The sequence below is a fragment of the Rutidosis leptorrhynchoides genome, chromosome 1 (assembly GCF_046630445.1).
Source record: "Rutidosis leptorrhynchoides isolate AG116_Rl617_1_P2 chromosome 1, CSIRO_AGI_Rlap_v1, whole genome shotgun sequence".
In the NCBI taxonomy this organism is placed as follows: domain Eukaryota; kingdom Viridiplantae; phylum Streptophyta; class Magnoliopsida; order Asterales; family Asteraceae; genus Rutidosis; species Rutidosis leptorrhynchoides.
In genome coordinates this window covers 182993404-183017582 of record NC_092333.1, presented here as the reverse complement: position 1 = coordinate 183017582, position 24179 = coordinate 182993404, and the positions used below count along the sequence as shown (strand labels likewise).

The following is a 24179-nucleotide window of genomic DNA, read 5'->3' as shown; positions in this document are numbered from 1 at the left end:
CTCAACCAATCGACCAAGGTTAATTATGGTCAATGGTGTTTCCGCCAAGGAAGCAAAATATTGGGAGGATTACCAATTCTCCGATGAATCGGATTCCGAAGAGAATTCCGATGATGTTATAGAAATTACCCCAACTGAATTTAAAAAGGCAAAAGAAAATAATAAGGGAAAGGGCATAAAAATAGAGAAATCTAATTCCAACCCCGATGAACTTTATATGTATCGTCAACCCCCGAAGTCCTTAAGTTGTAACAATGACCCGGGAACCTCTAAACCACCAGGTTTTTCTAAACCAATGTGGAAAACTACGGCTCGTATTAGGGGAACATCATATATCCCTAGAAACTTGGCAAAACGAACCAAAACCGAAGAAGAAGAAACAAGCGAGTCGGAATAAGATAGTTGTATTCGTGTGGTGTAATATATGTAATATAGTGTGCTTATGCTTTATGATATATGTAAAAATTGCTTGTATTAATAAGTATTTTTTTTTATGAATCTAACTCTTGTCTATTTTACAGTATAAAAACACAAAATGGATAGACAACCCAATATTTTAAGAGACCTACCCGGAGACATGATTGATGAAATCTTGTCTAGAGTCGGTCAGAATTCTTCGGCACAACTATTTTAGGCGAGATCAGTTTGTAAGACATTCGAAGAACGTTCCAAGAATGCCTTGGTTTATAAAAGGCTTTCGTTCGAAAGATGGGGGATATCACATTGGGAAATCCATAAGTTACGATGTGCTTACTTTGACGCATATATTGCGGGGAACCCAAATGCTATTTTACGCAATGGGCTAAGAAATTATTTTGACTCAATATATCCGAATATTGGACTTCGTGATTTATAAAAAGCGGCTAACATGCAACATAAAGAAGCATGTTATGCTTACGGATTAGTAATGTTCGCTTCTCACCAAAGTGAGAACAAGAACATCGAGCTACAACTATTAAACAAAACGTTCCCACAAGTGACGGAGTCGGTAATTGGGGTAAGAAATGAGGTTTTTAGATTGTTAAGGGACTGTTGGACATTACGTAACCCTCGTCCCTTTGACGACGTTACAACACGCTGTCTTATCAACGGCCATAACAGTTATGTTCCACAAGACCAAGGATGGGAAGTAATCCTAGTAAAACTAGAATGCATGACTTGTTTCTGGACGTATGAATTACGTGTCTTTATTGCCTTTGCTGAACGACTTGTGTACTAGCTAGAATTATCTTCACAACCATCTTGTATCAAATTTATTGTGTGCTATATTTCATGCTATATGTAAAATAAGCGGTATTGTAAGTTTGTAAAATATTGTGTAAAAGTTTGAACGCGAAATATTATTATAATCAGTTTTTCATATAGAATTGTAGTAGTTGAATTGTATATTAGCTACTAAGTATGAACTTAACGGGTAGGTACTACCCGAATTTAAACTTATAAAACGCTAATATGAAGAAAAAGCTTTTATAAATGAGTTCATATTATGCTACGAAATACTATTAACTACTCTTAATATTCTGTATGATTAACTTGTTCCATTTGACTATTTTGAAGGAAATGGCACCGACTACTCGACACACCATGAATATGAATGAAGAGGAATTCCGTACTTTTCTAGCTTCAAACATAGCCGCAGTACAGGCTGCGCTACATACCAACAATAACCTTGGATCTAGCAGTACAGGAAATCGTGTAGGATGCACCTACAAAGAATTCACTGCCTGTAAACCTTTGGAATTTGATGGAACCGAAGGACCGATCGGATTGAAACGGTGGACCGAGAAGGTCGAATCGGTGTTTGCCATAAGTAAATGTACTGAAGAGGACAAAGTGAAGTACGCTACGCATACCTTCACAGGTTCTGCGTTAACATGGTGGAATACCTATCTAGAGCAAGTGGGACAAGACGATGCGTACGCACTACCGTGGTCAGCATTCAAGCACTTGATGAACGAGAAGTACCGTCCCAGAACCGAGGTCAATAAGCTCAAGACAGAACTTAGAGGGTTACGAACCCAAGGATTTGATATTACCACGTACGAAAGACGATTCACAGAATTGTGCCTATTGTGTCCGGGAGCATTCGAAGATGAGGAAGAGAAGATCGACGCGTTTGTGAAAGGATTACCGGAAAGAATCCAAGAAGATATAAGTTCACACGAGCCCGCCTCCATACAACAGGCATGTAGAATGGCTCACAAACTAGTGAACCAGATTGAGGAAAGAATTAAAGAACAGACTGCTAAAGAGGCCAATGTGAAGCAAGTCAAAAGAAAGTGGGAGGAAAACGGTGATAAGAATCACCAATACAACAACAGCAGCAATTACAACAATAATCGCAACAATTATCCCAAAAATCGCAACATCAATCGCAACTACAACAAACGGCCCAACAACAACAACAACAACAACAACAACAGCAGCAACTACAACAATCATCCCAACAACAATAATAATCGCAACAACAACAACAATCAGAAGCAGCTATGCCAAAGGTGTGAAAAGTATCACTCGGGGTTCTGCACCAAATTTTGCAACAAGTGTAAAAGAAATGGTCATAGCGCGGCGAAGTGTGAGGTCTACGGACCAGGGGTTAATAGAATGAAAGGAACAAATGGTGTCGGAACGAGTAATGGCGGAGCAAGTAGTGTCGGAGCAAGTTATGCCAATGTAGTTTGTTATAAATGTGGAAAACCGGGCCACATTATTAGAAATTGCCCGAACCAGGAGAACACGAATGGACAAGGCCGCGGAAGAGTTTTCAATATTAATGCGGCAGAGGCACAGGAAGACCCGGAGCTTGTTACGGGTACGTTTCTTATTGACAATAAATCTGCTTACGTTTTATTTGATTCGGGTGCGGATAGAAGCTATATGAGTAGAGATTTTTGTGCTAAATTAAGTTGTCCATTGACGCCTTTGGATAGTAAATTTTTACTCGAATTAGCAAATGGTAAATTAATTTCAGCAGATAATATATGTCAGAATCGAGAAATTAAACTGGTTAGCGAAACATTTAAGATTGATTTGATACCAGTAGAGTTAGGGAGTTTTGATGTGATAATCGGTATGGACTGGTTGAAAGAAGTGAAAGCAGAGATCGTTTGTTACAAAAATGCAATTCGCATTATACGAGAAAAAGAAAAACCCTTAATGGTGTACGGAGAAAAGGGCAACACGAAGCTACATCTTATTAGTAATTTGAAGGCACAAAACTAATAAGAAAAGGTTGCTATGCTGTTCTAGCACACGTCGAGAAAGTACAAACTGAAGAAAAGAGCATCAGTGATGTTCCCATTGCAAAAGAATTTCCCGATGTATTTCCGAAAGAATTACCGGGATTACCCCCACATCGATCCGTTGAATTTCAAATAGATCTTGTACTAGGAGCTGCACCAATAGCTCGTGCTCCTTACAGACTCGCACCCAGCGAGATGAAAGAACTGTAAAGCCAATTACAAGAACTTTTAGAGCGTGGTTTCATTAGACCAACCACATCACCGTGGGGAGCTCCTGTTTTGTTTGTCAAGAAGAAAGATGGTACATTCAGGTTGTGTATCGACTACCGAGAGTTGAACAAACTTACCATCAAGAACCGCTACCCACTACCGAGAATCGACGACTTATTTGATCAACTACAAGGCTCGTCTGTTTATTCAAAGATTGACTTACGTTCCGGGTATCATCAAATGCGGGTGAAAGAAGATGATATTCCAAAGACTGCTTTCAGAACACGTTACGGTCATTACGAGTTTATGGTCATGCTGTTTGGTTTAACTAATGCACCAGCTGTTTTCATGGACCTTATGAACCGAGTGTGTGGACCATACCTTGACAAGTTTGTCATTGTTTTCATTGATGACATACTTATTTACTCAAAGAATGACCAAGAACACGGTGAACATTTGAGAAAGGTGTTAGAAGTATTGAGGAAGGAAGAATTGTACGCTAAGTTTTCAAAGTGTGCATTTTGGTTGGAAGAAGTTCAATTCCTCGGTCACATAGTGAACAAAGAAGGTATTAAGGTGGATCCGGCAAAGATAGAAACTGTTGAAAAGTGGGAAACCCCGAAAACTCCGAAACACATACGCCAGTTTTTAGGACTAGCTGGTTACTACAGAAGGTTCATCCAAAACTTTTCCAGAATAGCAAAACCCTTGACTGCATTAACGCATAAAGGGAAGAAATTTGAATGGAATGATGAACAAGAGAAAGCGTTTCAGTTATTGAAGAAAAAGCCAACTACGGCACCTATATTGTCATTGCCTGAAGGGAATGATGATTTTGTGATTTATTGTGACGCATCAAAGCAAGGTCTCGGTTGTGTATTAATGCAACGAACGAAGGTGATTGCTTATGCGTCTAGACAATTGAAGATTCACGAACAAAATTATACGACGCATGATTTGGAATTAGGCGCGGTTGTTTTTGCATTAAAGACTTGGAGGCACTACTTATATGGGGTCAAAAGTATTATATATACCGACCACAAAAGTCTTCAACACATATTTAATCAGAAACAACTGAATATGAGGCAGCGTAGGTGGATTGAATTATTGAATGATTAAGACTTTGAGATTCGTTACCACCCGGGGAAGGCAAATGTGGTAGCCGATGCCTTGAGCAGGAAGGATAGAGAACCCATTCGAGTAAAATCTATGAATATAATGATTCATAATAACCTTACTACTCAAATAAAGGAGGCGCAACAAGGAGTTTTAAAAGAGGGAAATTTAAAGGATGAAATACCCAAAGGATCGGAGAAGCATCTTAATATTCGGGAAGACGGAACCCGGTATAGGGCTGAAAGGATTTGGGTACCAAAATTTGGAGATATGAGAGAAATGGTACTTAGAGAAGCTCATAAAACCAGATACTCAATACATCCTGGAACGGGGAAGATGTACAAGGATCTCAATAAACATTTTTGGTGGCCGGGTATGAAAGCCGATGTTGCTAAATATGTAGGAGAATGTTTGACGTGTTCTAAGGTCAAAGCTGAGCATCAGAAACCATCAGGTCTACTTCAACAACCCGAAATCCCGGAATGGAAATGGGAAAACATTACCATGGATTTCATCACTAAATTGCCAAGGACTGCAAGTGGTTCTGATACTATTTGGGTAATAGTTGATCGTCTCACCAAATCAGCACACTTCCTGCCAATAAGAGAAGATGACAAGATGGAGAAGTTAGCACGACTGTATTTGAAGGAAGTCGTCTCCAGACATGGAATACCAATCTCTATTATCTCTGATAGGGATGGCAGATTTATTTCAAGATTCTGGCAGACATTACAACAAGCATTAGGAACTCGTCTAGACATGAGTACTGCCTATCATCCACAAACTGATGGACAGAGCGAAATGACGATACAAACGTTTGAAGACATGCTACGAGCATGTGTTATTGATTTCGGAAACAGTTGGCATCGACATCTACCGTTAGCAGAATTTTCCTACAACAACAGCTAACATTCAAGCATTGAGATGGCGCCGTTTGAAGCACTTTATGGTAGAAAGTGCAGGTCTCAGATTTGTTGGAGTGAAGTGGGGGATAGACAGATTACGGGTCCGGAGATTATACAAGAAACTACCGAGAAGATCATCCAAATTCAACAACGGTTGAAAACCGCCCAAAGTCGACAAAAGAGCTACGCTGACATTAAAAGAAAAGATATAGAATTTGAAATTAGAGAGATGGTCATGCTTAAAGTTGCACCTTGGAAATACGTTGTTCGATTTGGTAAATGAGGGAAATTAAATCCAAGGTATATTGGACCATTCAAGATTATTGATCGTGTCGGACCAGTAGCTTACCGACTTGAGTTACCTCAACAACTCGCAGCTGTACATAACACTTTCCACGTCTCGAATTTGAAGAAATGTTTTGCTAAAGAAGATCTCACTATTCCGTTAGATGAAATCCAAATCAACGAAAAACTTCAATTCATCGAAGAACCCGTCGAAATAATGGATCGTGAGGTTAAAAGACTTAAGCAAAACAAGATACCAATTGTTAAGGTTCGATGGAATGCTCGTAGAGGACCCGAGTTCACCTGGGAGCGTGAAGATCAGATGAAGAAGAAATACCCGCATCTATTTCCAGAAGATTCGTCAACACCTTCAACAGCTTAAAATTTCGGGACGAAATTTATTTAACGGGTAGGTACTGTAGTGACCTGAACTTTTTCATGTATATATATATTAATTGAGATTGATATTTACATGATTAAATGTTTCCAACATGTTAAGCAATCAAACTTGTTAAGACTTGATTAATTGAAATATGTTTCATATAGACAATTGACCACCCAAGTTGACCGGTGATTCACGAACGTTAAAACTTGTAAAAACTATATGATGACATATATATGGATATATATATAGTTAACATGATACTATGATAAGTAAAAATATCATTAAGTATATTAACAATGAACTACATATGTAAAAACAAGACTACTAACTTAATGATTTTTAAACGAGACATATATGTAACGATTATCGTTGTAAAGACATTTAATGTATATATATCATATTAAGAGATATTCATACATGATAATATCATGATAATATAATAATTTAAAATCTCATTTGAGGAATAAACATTGGGTTAACAACATTTAACAATATCGTTAACCTAAAGGTTTCAAAACAACACTTACATGTAACGACTAACGATGACTTAACGACTCAGTTAAAATGTATATACATGTAGTGTTTTAATATGTATTTATACACTTTTGAAAGACTTAAATACACTTATCAAAATACTTCTACTTAACAAAAATGCTTACAATTACATCCTCGTTCAGTTTCATCAACAATTCTACTCGTATGCACCCGTATTCGTACTCGTACAATACACAGCTTTTAGATGTATGTACTATTGGTATATACACTCCAATGATCAGCTCTTAGCAGCCCATGTGAGTCACCTAACACATGTGGGAACCATCATTTGGCAACTAGCATGAAATATCTCATAAAATAACAAAAATATGAGTAATCATTCATGACTTATTTACATGAAAACAAAATTACATATCCTTTATATCTAATCCATACACCAATGACCAAAAACACCTACAAACACTTTCATTCTTCAATTTTCTTTATCTAATTGATCTCTCTCAAGTTCTATCTTCAAGTTCTAAGTGTTCTTCATATATTCTACAAGTTCTAGTTACATAAAATCAAGAATACTTTCAAGTTTGCTAGCTCACTTCCAATCTTGTAAGGTGATCATTCAACCTTAAGAGATCTTTGTTTCTTACAGTAGGTTATCATTATAATACAAGGTAATAATCATATTCAAACTTTGGTTCAATTTCTATAACTATAACAATCTTATTTCAAGTGATGATCTTACTTGAACTTGTTTTCGTGTCATGATTCTGCTTCAAGAACTTCGAGCCATCCAAGGATCCGTTGAAGCTAGATCCATTTTTCTCTTTTCCAGTAGGTTTATCCAAGGAACTTAAGGTAGTAATGATGTTCATAACATCATTCGATTCATACATATAAAGCTATCTTATTCGAAGGTTTAAACTTGTAATCACTAGAACATAGTTTAGTTAATTCTAAACTTGTTCGCAAACAAAAGTTAATCCTTCTAACTTGAATTTTAAAATCAACTAAACACATGTTCTATATCTATATGATATGCTAACTTAATGATTTAAAACCTGAAAACACGAAAAACACCGTAAAACCGGATTTACGCAGTCGTAGTAACACCGCGGGCTGTTTTGGGTTAGTTAATTAAAAACTATTATAAACTTTGATTTAAAAGTTGTTATTCTAAGAAAATGATTTTTATTATGAACATGAAACTATATCCAAAAATTATGGTTAAACTCAAAGTGGAAGTATGTTTTCTAAAATGGTCATCGAGACGTCGTTCTTTCGACTGAAATGACTACCTTTACAAAAACAACTTGTAACTTATTTTTCCGACTATAAACCTATACTTTTTCTATTTATATTCATAAAATAGAGTTCAATATGAAACCATAGCAATTTGATTCACTCAAAACGGATTTAAAATGAAGAAGTTATGGGTAAAACAAGATTGGATAATTTTTCTCATTTTAGCTACGTGAAAATTGGTAACAAATCTATTCCAACCATAACTTAATCAACTTGTATTGTATATTATGTAATCTTGAGATACCATAGACACGTATACAATGTTTCGACCTATCATGTCGACACATCTATATATATTTCGGAACAACCATAGACACTCTATATGTGAATGTTGGAGTTAGCTATACAGGGTTGAGGTTGATTCCAAAATATATATAGTTTGAGTTGTGATCAATACTGAGATACGTATACACTGGGTCGTGGATTGATTCAAGATAATATTTATCGATTTATTTCTGTACATCTAACTGTGGACAACTAGTTGTAGGTTACTAACGAGGACAGCTGACTTAATAAACTTAAAACATCAAAATATATTAAAAGTGTTGTAAATATATTTTGAACATACTTTGATATATATGTATATATTGTTATAGGTTCGTGAATCAACCAGTGGCCAAGTCTTACTTCCCGACGAAGTAAAAATCTGTGAAAGTGAGTTATAGTCCCACTTTTAAAATCTAATATTTTTGGGATGAGAATACATGCAGGTTTTATAAATGATTTACAAAATAGACACAAGTACGTGAAACTACATTCTATGGTTGAATTATCGAAATCGAATATGCCCCTTTTTATTAAGTCTGGTAATCTAAGAATTAGGGAACAGACACCCTAATTGACGCGAATCCTAAAGATAGATCTATTGGGCCTAACAAACCCCATCCAAAGTACCGGATGCTTTAGTACTTCGAAATTTATATCATATCCGAAGGGTGTCCCGGAATGATGGGGATATTCTTATATATGCATCTTGTTAATGTCGGTTACCAGGTGTTCACCATATGAATGATTTTTATCTCTATGTATGGGATGTGTATTGAAATATGAAATCTTGTGGTCTATTATTATGATTTGATATATATAGGTTAAACCTATAACTCACCAACATTTTTGTTGACGTTTTAAGCATGTTTATTCTCAGGTGATTATTAAGAGCTTCCGCTGTCGTATACTTAAATAAGGACGAGATTTGGAGTCCATGCTTGTATGATATTGTGTAAAAACTGCATTCAAGAAACTTATTTTGTTGTAACATATTTGTATTGTAAACCATTATGTAATGGTCGTGTGTAAACAGGATATTTTAGATTATCATTATTTGATAATCTACGTAAAGCTTTTTAAACCTTTATTGATGAAATAAAGGTTATGGTTTGTTTTAAAATGAATGCAGTCTTTGAAAAATGTCTCATATAGAGGTCAAAACCTCGCAACGAAATCAATTAATATGGAACATTTTTAATCAATAAGAACGGGACATTTCACTTACCGACTCCAACCACTGCCCACTACAAATACCCATACCCAACACCTCTGCATCAGCCAAAACAAAGTCGGCTTCAATAAAATAACGTCACTATGAGCACCAACAGAAGCCATATCTTGTTGTCTAGGAACACCAACAGAAGTCACATTCGCTTGCTCACCATATCAACATTATAGACCCAAAGATCTCGATTCAAAGAAGATATCGAATCAGAAGAGGACCCTTCATTAAGCATTTGGTTAACTAAAACGAGATCGTTCAACTCGTTCACTCAAATGTTAGTTTTAAAGCAAACATTCGAGTCCACCAAAGCTACCTCAATGTTCATGTATATACTTCATCGATCGTGATTCAATAAAAACAAATAAGGACCTCATTTTTTATAGAAGCCGAGCAGTTGGGCTCTCTGAAATGATTAGCGATAGAAGACGCATTTTTCTCCAAAAAAAAGCAAACGGGCCACCACGAATTTTGAGTCGTACGAACCTTATAAAACCACTCGCTTTGTATGCTAAAGAGGCAGTCAAAACAAACTCAAAATCACTCGACGTGCCAAGAAATCTTTCCTTACAATCGTTATCTTGACATTGAACAATGCTACCAAACATACCCATATTACAAACATACGAGACAGAGATCTTATATTTTAAAAACCTCCTCAGTTTCGCTTTCTCAAACTTGTCAACAAGAATCACACAATGATCAAGCGCTCTAACAGCTGCACGAGCGCACTCAGGTTTAACAAAGGTCACAAAGGCATACCTTCTAGCACTCCAGAATTCCATTTCGGTTATCTCCCTCTTTCCCGAAGATACTACATAGCATATCTCAAGTACATTTCTCATGCCTACTAACGGACACTGTGCAACCCTTAACCAAATGAATTGACAGGTGCAGAAGAGTCCAGACCAGAATTAGCAACATTTTTAATTGTTATTTGGTTATCCAAGACCACCATAGGTCCATCGTTACTAGTGGTGTTAACATCGACGTCATCAGACAAGAAACCAACACCAATATTGTGTGGAAAAACAGGGAGAAATGATTGTTTAGAAAGGAAAAACTGAAATTGTTTGAGTAATTCATAGGTTTTGGAAGTTGTGGGTTTAAGTTTGAAAGGTGAGTGGAAGACATTAAAGCAGCCACTTTTTTTTTGGCTAATAACGATAATATAACACAATCTTTTTCATCAATCGATGAGAAAGACGAACATAAATACAATCGATCCAAATGCAAATCAACGCTCGGAAGCAGATTACGATCCCTAAACTAAACAAAGAGTCTAAGCTAATTGAAGCAGACACTTAGGAGATGAAAAGATGCAACTATTAATTTGTGACAAGTAAGCGATAGGTCAGGAGTTCGACCCCGCTGGGCTGCAACATTGCACTCAATGTTATCCCTGACCTGAAGTATCCAAACATGTCGCCTTTCGCTTAGTGCGGGGGCAGCAGGAAGGGGGGTTTTTACCGGTTATGCCTTCGAATTGGTCTGAGTTTCCTCCAGGGCAGTAGTTAGGAGCGGATTATACAACTACAGGTGAGTGATTAAGACTCTATGGATGATCCTAAACTGATGTCTAAAATAAATAAAATACTCTATTAAACGGGGAGTAAGTGTCCTTTTTTTTTTTATTCATAATAAAAAGTTGTTCCCTGGAAAGAGACACTTTGAAACCCTAAATAAACTAATCCACCCTGTTAAATATTAAATTATCAAATTACCCCCCTACACCTTTCACCCTCATCAAATAAAATTCATCCATCATACAACGCATACATCAAAGCTTCTCCAGCCTCGCACGTAACAAAATTACATTTCTTCAATCAAATAACTCTCCGTCACGCTCCATCCACGCGCCGTCGTTAAGTCTAATCAACCACCATATTCACCGGAAACCATCTACTACTGCTTCTACTTCCTCAACAATTGATCAATTTTGCTTCGATCACGCTATCATCAAACCCTAGTTTTGCCCTAATTTTCAGTTCTTCATTCACGGTTTCTTCCGTTTTAACGTGTTTACATTGTGATAATTCAAAATTGAGCAACTTTTATAGTTTATTAATCTCACATCGTTCATAATTGTATGCAATTTTTTCAATTAATTTAGGTGTTTTGGTGAAGGTTAAAGGGAGGCTTGCAGAATTGGTGTAATAAGGCTTGCCGTCTTTTAATAAAATAAGGCCAGCTGGTCTTAGAGGAGATGTTGTTGGCTTTGAATCGACACGGTGTTTATTTGATCAATTGTATTTTTCATTTTTCTGAATGGCATCCTTTGGAATTCAGCCCCAATTCTAATTAGCTAGGGCTTTTTGTGCCCTTTAATCTTTGTAGCAGGTGACCACAATTTAATTGAACTCTTGATTTGTATATTTATCATTTATTCTGTTTGATATGCAGCAATTATGATATATTCATTGTATGGTTAAGTGTTTAAAAATGTTTCCTACTCTACATAAAGTCTGTTGTATGTATATGTAACTTTGAAAGTTTTATAATTGGAAAGCTTAATGTTGTTTTGAAGTTAGATTTAAGGTTTATTTTGTGTTTTGGGCAGGTTTGGTTATAATTAAGTTGTTCAATTGTTGAAGTTATTAACGGTGAAGGTCAAGTATCCATGTTTATCAAGGGATACTCATTAGCAACTGTGGCAGAAATGGGCTGTTGCGGTTGTTTTGGGCTTGTATTTGCGAGAAAACAAAGGACGGCTATGCCCAAGTCACACTTTGGGAATCACATTACACGTGGATTATTACAAACTCCTGAAGTTGAATATGAAGAGGAGGAAGATGAGTATGAAGATAATGATGATAGTTTATACGGCGAGGACCTGTCTGATAATGAAAAGCGGGATCAGGAAGAGTTTAAGAACCCATCAAAGCGCTCTCAAGATATTCTTTTATTTAGGACCGAGAATGGATTGATTTGTAGGGAGTTTCCTGTTAAGGAAACACACAAAGTTGTTCGGTCAGAGGTACTTTGATAATAACATTTTCCTTATATTGAGCATTTTGATTCCCAAAAAGCTTTGAACTTTTCACTTTGGATGCATTTTAATTTCATTTTTAGGATGTATATACCCATCTTTGAGATGAATAGTATGTATTTAAAAGTGGAGTATGATAATATGGTTTACGTAAGAGTGTGCTTTATGAAAATTCTAAGAAGTCTGATGTTTAATACTTTAATGCTTAGTAGATTATATTACATTCCAATTAATTTGTGTATGGGGTCAAATATGTTAAGCTTGTGTATATATCATGTTAAAAACTGTTAATTTCAAAAAATTTCTCTGTTTTGGTAAGTTGGTAACAGGATTGTTACATTCATTTTGCTTTTTTTTTTTTTTTTTTTTTTTTTTTTTTTTTTTTTAATTTAGGATGAGAATGGGAATAAGCTGGTAAACGAGTATGTTCGTGAGTATAAAATTGGCTCAGGAAGCTATGGGAAAGTGGTAATCATCTCAATACTGATAACATTGTGCTAACTTTTTCTGTGTGTAAATCTTTACTTTTTAAATGGCTTTTATGGTTAACAGGTTCTTTATCGAAGCCGGATAGATGGGCAGCATTATGCAATAAAGGTAGTCTATTTTTGAACTTGGGTGTTAATTGTTTTTTGCGCCATCAAACTGTGACCATATCTTCATTCTTCATAATAGATAATAGTTTTTCATAATGTGATAGATTATGTTCAATAAATAATTACAGGCGTTTCACAAGTCTCATTTGTTAAAGCTACGAGTTGCCCCATCTGAAACTGCAATGACCGATGTTCTTCGCGAGGTATTTTCCTTCCTTTTCATACATTCTATAATTTTTTTCATTTCATGTACAATTATAATGATAAATCTAGATGCTTTTTTAGTTACATATTACTTTCTCCTATTTTGCTATATTTATTCTTGCTGTTTCATGCAGGTGTTAATCATGAAAATGTTAAATCATCCCAATATAGTCAATCTAATTGAGGTGATTGATGACCCAAATACAGATCATTTCTACATGGGTACGAACGTTTACCACCATTTACTTCTTGTATATGCATTCTTTGCTTTTCATTGGTTTGTAGGTTTCATCGTACACGTGTTCTTTGAATCTATTATTCTCTTATGTTCAGTTTTAGAATATGTCGAAGGCAAATGGGTCTTTGAGGGTGCCGGACCGCCAGGTGGCTTAGGAGAGCATGTTTCAAGGAGATATTTACGTGATATAGTTTCCGGATTGATGTATCTCCATTCTCATGTACGACTTCTCTTGCCTTTCTCAACAATATTATAGTATGTCTATGTTAAGTAATCTAATTAATTGGTTTCACATAAATAGTTTAAAAGTTGCTACGTGTATGTGTACTTTATTTCTATTAAAAGTCAACCATAGAATATATCTTTGAGAATTGCTTTAATGATCCAAACAGACATATATTTTAATTTCTATTAATATTATCATACTTTAATTACACAAGTTTTGTGAGATGGTTTCTAATTTATGTGACCTTAATAATAAGGGTCATTTCTGTTTGGGTAAATTTGTTATTATTATCGTTAATTTCCCATCCTCATTTTTTTTATATTTGTTTCCTTTTGAATTTCAGAATATTGTGCATGGTGATATAAAACCTGACAATCTTCTTGTTACTGCCACCGGAACGGTGAAGATCGGTGATTTTAGCGTCAGCCAGGTTTTCGAGGTAAAAACATTAAATACAAGTGTAACCTCTTGTCTTTTTCTTTTCCTTTTTCTATTTTCTTTTTTAAATATATAAAGTGGTCAAACCCATAGGAAAACATTTATTGGAAACATTCTGAGTTTAGGCTCCTCATAGGTTATGACTTTTCATTTTCAATTTATATATGCTATATAATCATTTTGTTTCCTGTCCTTATGTAAAATACTTCCAATGGTACCATGTGTTCTTGCTCGTAATTCAAAATGTATCCTGTTTTATAAGGAGGAATAATAGATAACAGTTTTCATTGATTCAACAAAAAACATGTATAGTCCACTTCATATACGTCTTTTGTCAAATAAGGTTGGGTTACACAAATCGCGGGACACAATAATTCTTAATGCATGTTTTCACAAACAAAGACCTTTCATTTAGTTTATGAATGTTCTACTTAAAATCACTTTGAATCTTTAATGCTTCAATATTGACTTCAAACTTTTTTCAAAATGTTGTCAACTTTAAGGATGAAAATGACGAGCTACGCCGCTCCCCTGGCACTCCTGTTTTCACTGCTCCCGAATGTTGTCTAGGTAAGAACATTTTGTCAAGATTATTATCCACATAATCAGATTCTCACAAATTTACACTTACACCCCTTCACCTTTTCTTTTTTAATAAATAGGTCTAACTTATCATGGTAAAGCTGCTGATACATGGGCAGTTGGAGTTACCTTATATTGTATGATATTCGGGAAATATCCTTTTCTTGGTGATACACTGCAAGATACGTACGATAAGGTATATAATTTGGCTAATAACTTAATCACACGCCTTCAAAATTTATTTACAAAGTACAATATTAATGTCTTGACTTGTTTCTCAGATCGTTAATGATAACATGTGGCTCCCCAGGCGTATGAACCCCCTACTCAAGAACTTACTTGAAGGTCTTCTTTGCAAAGGTCAGTAAATTTATAAAGCTTGCTGTAAATAGAACGTAGTTGGACCTTTGGCTAAATCGGGACCCTTTTCCGGTAGTATGAGAAGGGTCAACTTCATATTGATGGGAACTGTTTTATCTGGTTACAAATGCAAAAAAGGTTGATGCTACAGAGTAATTTTCTAGAAACGAACACCAAGTTTAATTTAAAAAATAATTTTGAGCTGTAGTCAAATTTAGAGCAAAGGAACTTTAAGCTCTTTATGGGGTTTACTGCAATAACAAATAATTAATGTGTGACTTTTGAGTAGCCATCGTATTTTGTTCACCCGTAAAGACCTTTTCAAGAAATTAGATTTTGAGTTTCCGAAAAGTTTAGTTAGTAAGCCTTGTATGTCAAAATGATAATGTTCTAATAAGTGTCAGAGTGCGTCTGATTGCCTTTTAATGGAATGATTCAGTGTTGAATGCTACTGAATCGGTCAGCTGAAAGCACAGTGTGTTTGTAACCTCTGAATGACAAATGATGCTGAATGAAACCACCATTCAGAGTTTAAAGTATCTCTTAACAATTAAGCACATTCATTTTCTAAGACCCTTATTAATTATATCCAGAACAATCATCAAACATTTATAATCATCTTTTATTTATTCATTTAACACTTAAAAGGTTAATAGGGTAATTATACATCATTTAGAGTGTAAATTCAGAATGGTTATCAAATGGGTTATTGTCATTTAAAAACGAGATTCATTCAGAACCTTTGAATCATCAGCTTATGAACACAATTCTAACGTTCAATCATCAAGTTTTATCAAACGCACTCTAAGTTTGACCTTGTTGACATTGTTTTCTGGCCTGACATCTTGAAATATTTGGTCACTTGTAAAGACAGAAATCATATCATATTAGGCTACATTCTAATTTTATTCCAGTAATCCTCTCTAGTATATTTATTGGCAATCTTTTTGCTCATATTCATTCATCTGATCTGACTTATTATTGTAACAGACCCGACACAGAGACTGACACTAGAGAGGGTTGCAGTTCACCCGTGGGTTGTAGGAGACGAGGGACCGATACCTCAATTTTTATGTTGGTGCAAACGTAACAAAATACAGAGGGAGAAATTGTCAGATGAAATTATAACGGATGATCTTATCAACAGTCACTAAGAAAAAAGTTTTGTAATGTTAAAGATTGCATTTGTATAGTGAGAGTTTGTTTGGAAGCTTTTGAGAAGTAAATTATAATTTAAACACCCTAAAAGAAAGCAAAGAAAGCGTGTGGGGGTTAATTTGTGAAAATAGTATACAACGGTTTGAATGTGTTCATGAGGAAACTTGTAATTGTAATAGCTTTATTTTGAAAACTGGGTCTGAAAAGTGAAATAATGGTATTGAATTTATCAACTGTTTGTTGCAATCAAGGTTGTGCTTGTAAATTTACTGAACATGTATTATTGAATTTGTGGTAGCTTGATCGTTCAACCTCGTGAAAAAAAAAAAAAAAAAACCATCTGTCGTAAAAGATTTTCTTTAGCAATGATTTTGCATCTTTCTTAGAATGCAAAACGCGATCCAAACTAATTTCTAAAACCAGAATGTGAAAACCCTATTCGATTTTAATCATTCAGAACTAGATTATGATTACTATTTACTTTGACGAGTTTGGCAATTTTAGGAAAAAGAGTATTCATAATCCGAATGAAGTTGATTCTGAATAACAATAAGTTATTTGATAAGAATTTTGATCGAATAATGTGAATGATGTAAAAATTATTTTATTAACCATTAACATGAATAAAACTACGATATAGTTGTTTTTTGATATAATTTAAAGAGAATACGGAGTATTACATTAAATTTATATGTTTAATGATTAAAGAAGAATTTCAACTTTGAGCAGCACCAACTGTCATTCAGATATTAGAAATAAACGCGTTAAATGTTGAATGATTCAGCATTCAACGCTGAATCATTCCGTAAGAAGTAAACAAATGCACCCTAAATTAGTTTATATTTCCTTTTAAGTTACATTATTTGATTATTTGATATTGTAGAATTTACTAGAGCTGTTTGAAATAGATAAAATTTCATTCCTCGTTCCTGAACTTTACATCAAATTTGACTCCATGTCATTTTTTTTTTTGTGCATTCCTCGTCCCAAATGTATCAAAACACTACATCCCTCGTCCTCCCGTATACTTTCTGTCTATTTCAGCCGTTAAGTCAAGCATGTGCAAAACATGTGAGGGTATTTAAGTCTTTCTTCCTCTTTCATCTCTTTACCCCTTCATCATTCCTCGTCCCTAATAGACTTTCTTCCTTTTTCATCTTTTTTTTTTGTTGATTCAGGACTTCCAATGAAGCAAGATGTCACGGGTTCGATTCCCTTCAAGACAAATACCTTGGGGCGAGCTCCATTTAGTGACTGATTGACTAGAGGATGCTTTGCCTAGTAGCGGTGGAGGCCTGGCTTGCTGTTTACCCGGGGTTTACCAACTAGAGGGGAGCCATTATGGCTCGTCGCTAGGGTGTTCCTCGTAAATAAAAAAAAAAAAAAAATCATCAATTAATGTTTCTCATCTCAAATTGGTTCCCGAAAAACATTCCTAATCACAATCCTAACATTCGTTCATCATCAATTAACCTGAAACAATTTACATCTGAATTTGAAGATTGAAGATACAATTGACTTTTCAATTTCGAACTTTGACCTAGAAATCCGGACTCGTTTCTTCAAATTAGGATCTGATATTATACAGATAGATTCACGACATGATTCTGAAGATTTCTGCAGTTTTACTTTTCTCTATGTTAACACAACTTGTACACATCATTGCTATCCTTGCACAATTTGCCCGGTAAAAACTATACATGATGATTGGTTATATAAATCTTGTTGTCATTCTGTTAAAATTTAATTATGAAATAAATATCTTAAACTAAATCAGCTAGGAATCAAATATATATATTGATATTTTAGCTAAAAAGTGTAGACGAGAGAGTTAAACTCCATAATTATTAACGCATAAAAAGTAAATATTAAATTAAATTAATAAATATAAACATCAAATATGATTACCGGTGGGGATTGGGGTTGTTCAGGTTCATATGATGACGAGGTGGGGATTGGGGTTGGAGAGTCGGGCCGAGTCCGACCCGTATATCACCGGCGGTAAAGGGAGAGATTTAAAAGGAGTGCAGAAAGAGAGAAAGATACAAAAAGAGTTGGTTTGTGAATTTGATCTAGGGTTTCAGATTGAGTGTTCGATTTGGGGGTTGAACGAGATTGAAGAAGGAATCTGGGTCTGCTCTCTTCATCTAAAAAATTCATGAAAGCAGATCTGAAATTTGGGTTTTTTTGTAGTATATAATTATATAATTATTATTACAATTACAATAATAAAATAAAAGAAATATGTAAAATGACGAAACTACCCTCACATGCTTAGCACATGACTTCATTTAACGAAAAAATAGACAGAAAATAGACGGGAGGACGAGAGATGTAGAATTGTGATACATTAGGGACGAGAGATGCACCAAAAAAAAGAAAAAGTTGATGTAAAATTCAGGACGACGAATGCAATTTTATCTTTCAAATATAATACACCCAGATTGACCCCATCCATAAGTAAAATGCAAATACTCCTGTCAAACAAGCCAATGTCAAACAAGCCAACAGTGAGAGGCACTAAACTAAACAGACAACTTCTAAACGTAAACCAATACAACAAATCAAACACGTTCCATTTCTTCTAGTCATCAACAATTATAACAAACACAAAGGTTTAAGTTCTCATACACAAGATACCGATCACACGGCTTATTTAAACTCCAATTATTATACACAAAACAAGTAACATAGATAACAAACCAACCCGAATGGGTCGGGTCGGGTTGGGTGGAGTTCAGTCCGCTAACCATTGGTGGACAAACACACCAGCATTTCTCAGACCATTATAAAGACTCGTACAGTCTTTACAATAACTACCCCTGCAATCAACCTCATCAGAACACCGAAGAAACAGCTCATCAACATGACATATCGCTCCACTCGCAAACAACTCAAACAACACTTTTAACCGACTAGATCCAGCATTCATCATAAGTACAACAAAGTCTCCATCTTTTACAGTTTCTTTAAACCAATCGATAAATTCAAATTGTTTTTCATGTAACGGAGCTTCAATATAATCAACAGGCATAAGACGCATACCCGTTTCATCATCTTCAACTAGTTCTGGTTGATACACAAACGTAACACCAGGCTTTTTAACGTGTGAAGTAAGAGCAGATACGTTATGATCAACCATATAGACATTAAATGTGTCAAGAGGAATAGGATAACGTTGATCGAATTCCCCTGCTCCCATATTAATATATATCAACCTATTTCTCGATGAAACATTCAAAAACTTTGGTAGATAACAAAACTCGTTTTCTTTCCCTAACTTTTGATGCACTAGAGGCTCGACATACTGCATGAAAGGTTTGTTTTTTGATACAGACGGGCAGTCATTAGGAAGTTTGTAATTATCAAAAAACGTGATGTTTTCATATTGTTTCTTAAACACGATTAAGGTAAACGTGGGGATCCCACAAACATGAACAATTTCGGAGCTTCTCAACAATAATGAAACAGGTGTTACAGACCTTACCAAACTACGAGTATCGAAATTAACCGCGTTAATGAGCATAGCACCAACACCTCCGGGTCGTAAAACGCGTTCGATTTCTAAAACAGTAAGAGCCGGGACATTTGTTCTATCAAATGTAGTAGAAAACACTAAATCAAACGAATTTGACTCAAATTCAAGCTTATGTTCAAACTGTTTCCGTAACAGTGATAACAAAGGGTTTTTATAAGCACTAATTGCATTCGAGAATCCTAATTCTCGCAATGTATACGCAATTGAATCCGAACCTTCGCCTACAAATAAAACCCTAGCATCAAACCCTAACATTTGGTTACCAATCAGCTCTCTAACGACTCCAAAAGTCAAATTCTCACCATCAACAGACGCAATCGAGCTGATATTCAACGAACATTTATCAAAATCGATACGAATCGGCTCATTTGATCGAATCTCATTCGCAATTCGAGTGAACGAGAGTACAACCATAGCTAATACAAAGAACATAGCTCTTAAAATCAACCTCCACGCGAGTGATCCACGTAGGATCTGCCATTTCAAGGCTTTGAAATCCATTCCTGATTTTTTGATTCCGTACAATTCGGTTGCAATTGTAATTGTAACAGTAGGTAAAATTGATTGACAATTAGCGAAATTGAAATTGAAATTGAAAAAGCGAAATTGAGATGTAAATTAACGAGTACAAAACCTGGAGGATGTGTGATTACCACCCACGAGTAATACAATTGAATTTTGAAACCCTAACCAAGCCCTAACTGGAGTTCGTTTCCCCATTGTTGATTCGAATAAGTTGTGATTCATCATGTAGATAAACAGCTTACATAATTCCGAAATAATGTATATACTATTACATGATATATTAATTAATAGAAATTAGAATTATATGCGAATGAATTGGAATTTTAAGGATGGATAGATGAATGGATCTGGAATAAAAGTTGGAGTGAGAGTGAATTGTGTGACACAAGAAAATAAGTTTAAATGGGGAAGGTTCTTATGATCATGCATTTTTATTAATGGATACTGTAATGTAATACATGTGACTGTTTAATGATTTGAGTCATCTCGGTTTATAATAATGATGATGCAATAATTTGTGTGCGTTTGACTACTTTTATTTATTTAAAACTAGGCCTTAGCTGTTTGTTAATAGATAAATTTCGAAAAAATACACGATCTTAAATAAATGGTGGGTAAAGTAGAGTTACGAGTAAAAAGATATGACATTTCAAAATTTACACAAACTGTCTTTCAGAAGAAAAAAAAGTTTATACAAACTTGTTACAATTTACACCAAAATCGCAAGTCAAAAAACACAAGTATTACTCAGTCGCAAGGCTCGCAAGACCCCTTTATCGTTCATGACTTAGTTCTCTCAATGATGACCGAGCATTGCCCAAGTCGCAAGGCTCGCAAGGCAATTTGCGACTTACGAGAGCATTTTGACAATTTATTTATTTTGACAATTTATTTTTTTTGAGCGCGAATTCGTATATAGTTCATTTGAAAAATGGACGTTTTGGTCAATAGTCCATCTTAACTCTCTAGTTTATAAACTCCACTAGATATTTACAAACAATATTATAATGCCATAACACATTCTGCTACAAGCATGAGTTTCAAATAAACAATTATTTCTACAACAAACTGAGCCATAACCTGCACTGTGTCAATTACAAACTGTTACAAACATGAACCTTGTGTCAATTACATTACGGTTTCTGTTAAAATGCCATAACAAGTTTATAATGTTCAAAATAAACAACGCTTCAAATATAAACTTGCATTAATAAATTGCACTGCATAAACTAAACCATAACCTTGCATTAATAGACAAAATATCGTTACAAGAGCTTCGAATTTACATCAAGTACCAAAATACTATCGTTCTTTTAACATTTTTGATTCAACAATAAGCAAAATACAACATAATCACTAAAGCAAACAAAGAAATCCACAAACTAATCCTAATTCTTCGAATTTCGGCATCTTTAACTTTAACCTTGGCCTTCTTCTTACCTGACATGTATAAATCATCGACCCGGGTTATGTGCAGCCCAAAGAAATACGAATTATTGCATTTCTTTCACAAAAACACTCAACCATTTCTTCCACAAGGAAAACAATACAAAGAGATCATACACACATTGACACACACTGACACACACACGGTTAGGAGAGAATTGTTGCATTAAATTTAGGGTTACATCTAGACAATAGGCACACAACTACAAGGAACAAATGAAGAAACATAAATATCAAAAAGCTTCCTTATCTTGTTACAGACCAAGGTATGCACAATACTTTCTGGCATGCTTTGGGACCAACTTCGTAATCATCTCCACCGGCACCCCTTTAAGCTCTTCAAAACAACATCATATATACATTTTTCAGTTTTATAATAACGAAAAATCAAATAATAAATAAACGGATTCAACGATCAAGCTAGAACCAACTGTAGGATTAATGTGCAAGGTACAACATATAACTATATGACCAACATCATTTGAGCCTTCGGGGTCACACACATATACACCGAGACGTCAAATAAAATATATATATGATGTATATATATTACTCAAGTAACAAAATAGTAAATCGAAATTAATTCATTTACTATTCATATAAATAGTAAATGAATCGAAATTAATTAATTTACTATTCACATAAAAGCAACAGAAATTATTAATTATAAGTTACATAACATACCCCTGAAGTATTTGAGAAATACGACTTTATGATACATAATTTGAATTCACGGGTAGGTTCACGGGTGAAATATTAAAATAAAATATCTATATATATTGTACCATATTACGGAGTAATTAATCTCTCATTCTTCTTTCGATGAACTAAAAAATTTTGATTTCATAATATTAACCAAAGGTTGATTAATATTACTTGGGTTTGGACTAGCATCCATTGACGGTCGTTTGAAGTGTAGTGTGGACTATCCAAAGAAACGGTCATACTTTTGATCGTAAGTTTCTCTCCGTCTCATCAATTTCTCCAAGAAAGCATCCATTGACGGTCGTTTGAAGTGTAGTGTGGACTATCCAAAGAGACGGTCATACTTTTGATCGTAAGTTTCTCTCCGTCTCATCAATTTCTCCAAGAAAGGTATATCGTCAACTCCTCTTTTGTTTTATATTCATGACAATTATTATGGTGTAACTGGATCATTGGGAAAGATTAATCGTGTGCATATTTCATTAAATAAGTGAAAATTTAATCTTGTTAAATTTTGTTCATAAAATAATAAAAGATTATTATTTTAACTATCCGCTGCGTTAATCTGTTTTGGTAAAAGTATACACGATTTTTCATCAGTGGTATTCGAGCCGCTTTTACACCATCTTAATTGTCGCGTGATTTTTTTTTTTAGATTTAGCTTTGTGGTGAATTGATAACAGTCAAAACCTTTATGGTTTTGAAAGTCAACTTTGTTGATTACCTCATGACGCACGAATAAGATCTGGAAAAAAAAAATCACTGTTATAAATTTTGAATTTATTTGTTATGGCTTGAATATTTATTATAATTGTTGATTGTTTTATTCCATGGTTATACATGTGACAACCCAGAAATTTTCAACCAAATTTAAACTTTATCTTTATATTATTCCGACACGATAAGCAAAGTTTGTTAAGTTAAATCTCAAGAATTTTAAATTGTGCTCATACATTCATTATAAGCTCGACCAAATTCCGACGATTCACGAACCGTTATATATAAATAAATATGTATATATATGTGTATATATATATATATATATTATAACTTGAGAATATTAATAAAGTATTAAACGTATAATACTTTACATGAACGTATTTGTTTCAATATGTTTATCGATGGAATTAGAAGATAATATCAAATGATTGATTTATCAGATACATTATGATATGATTACGGGTCTATGTTATGAGATTCACTGTGATTTAAGAAATCTATTCTTTTTGACAACATTCGGAAAATGGTAAAGTGATTTATAAGTAAGAACGTGAAGTGTAAATAACTTAGATGTTGGATATCAACAAGTTATGTAACTCGACATTTTTCATTAAGATGATTTCATACGTTTATTTAACCTTTGAACTTTATCCCATGCTTCACCAACAAACTGTAATTTAAAAACTTGAAACCTATTATGAACATATATGATTCTACTTTTCTAAAACATTTTATGATATAACGATTTCCATTATTTTAACCTTTAAACAAAATGATTCTTAAAAATATATTTGGTTTTGGAAAACAAAATTATTATATTTATTTGATTTAGTTTCAAACGTACAAAAACGTTTTCAGTTTAAAAAGAACTTTATTATTAAAACGTATATAACTTTTATAAATATCTAGAACCACTTTTGACAACTCATTACTTAACCAGTATGATAAAGATAACGATATTTATATTTTATTTTATTAAATATATATAACGATTTAAATTAATATTATATATATTTATACGCGTATTA

General features: G+C 34.4%; 2 protein-coding genes across 3 annotated transcripts; one reads left to right on the top strand and one right to left on the bottom strand.

Annotated features, from left to right (window-relative positions):
- Positions 1-11207: 11207 nt before the first annotated feature.
- On the top strand, positions 11208-16432 carry LOC139867428 (serine/threonine-protein kinase GRIK2-like). 2 transcript variants are annotated; one of them, XM_071855802.1, is made up of 13 exons: positions 11208-11427; positions 11554-11766; positions 11987-12403; positions 12809-12883; positions 12968-13012; positions 13140-13214; positions 13350-13437; positions 13549-13673; positions 14023-14118; positions 14621-14687; positions 14780-14895; positions 14981-15059; positions 16050-16432. In XM_071855802.1, the coding sequence occupies exons 3-13, from the start codon at positions 12047-12049 to the stop codon at positions 16211-16213; spliced, it is 1287 nt and encodes a 428-aa protein (XP_071711903.1). In that variant the 5' UTR covers positions 11208-11427; positions 11554-11766; positions 11987-12046; the 3' UTR covers positions 16214-16432. The 2 variants fall into 2 exon arrangements, with proteins under 2 accessions (XP_071711903.1, XP_071711896.1); XM_071855795.1 differs by having other exon boundaries at positions 11208-11766.
- Positions 16433-18954: 2522 nt separating this feature from the next.
- On the bottom strand, positions 18955-20256 carry LOC139892667 (uncharacterized). The gene has a single exon (XM_071875784.1). It carries the CDS (start codon positions 20254-20256, stop codon positions 18955-18957), a length of 1302 nt encoding a protein of 433 aa, XP_071731885.1.
- Positions 20257-24179: the final 3923 nt, after the last annotated feature.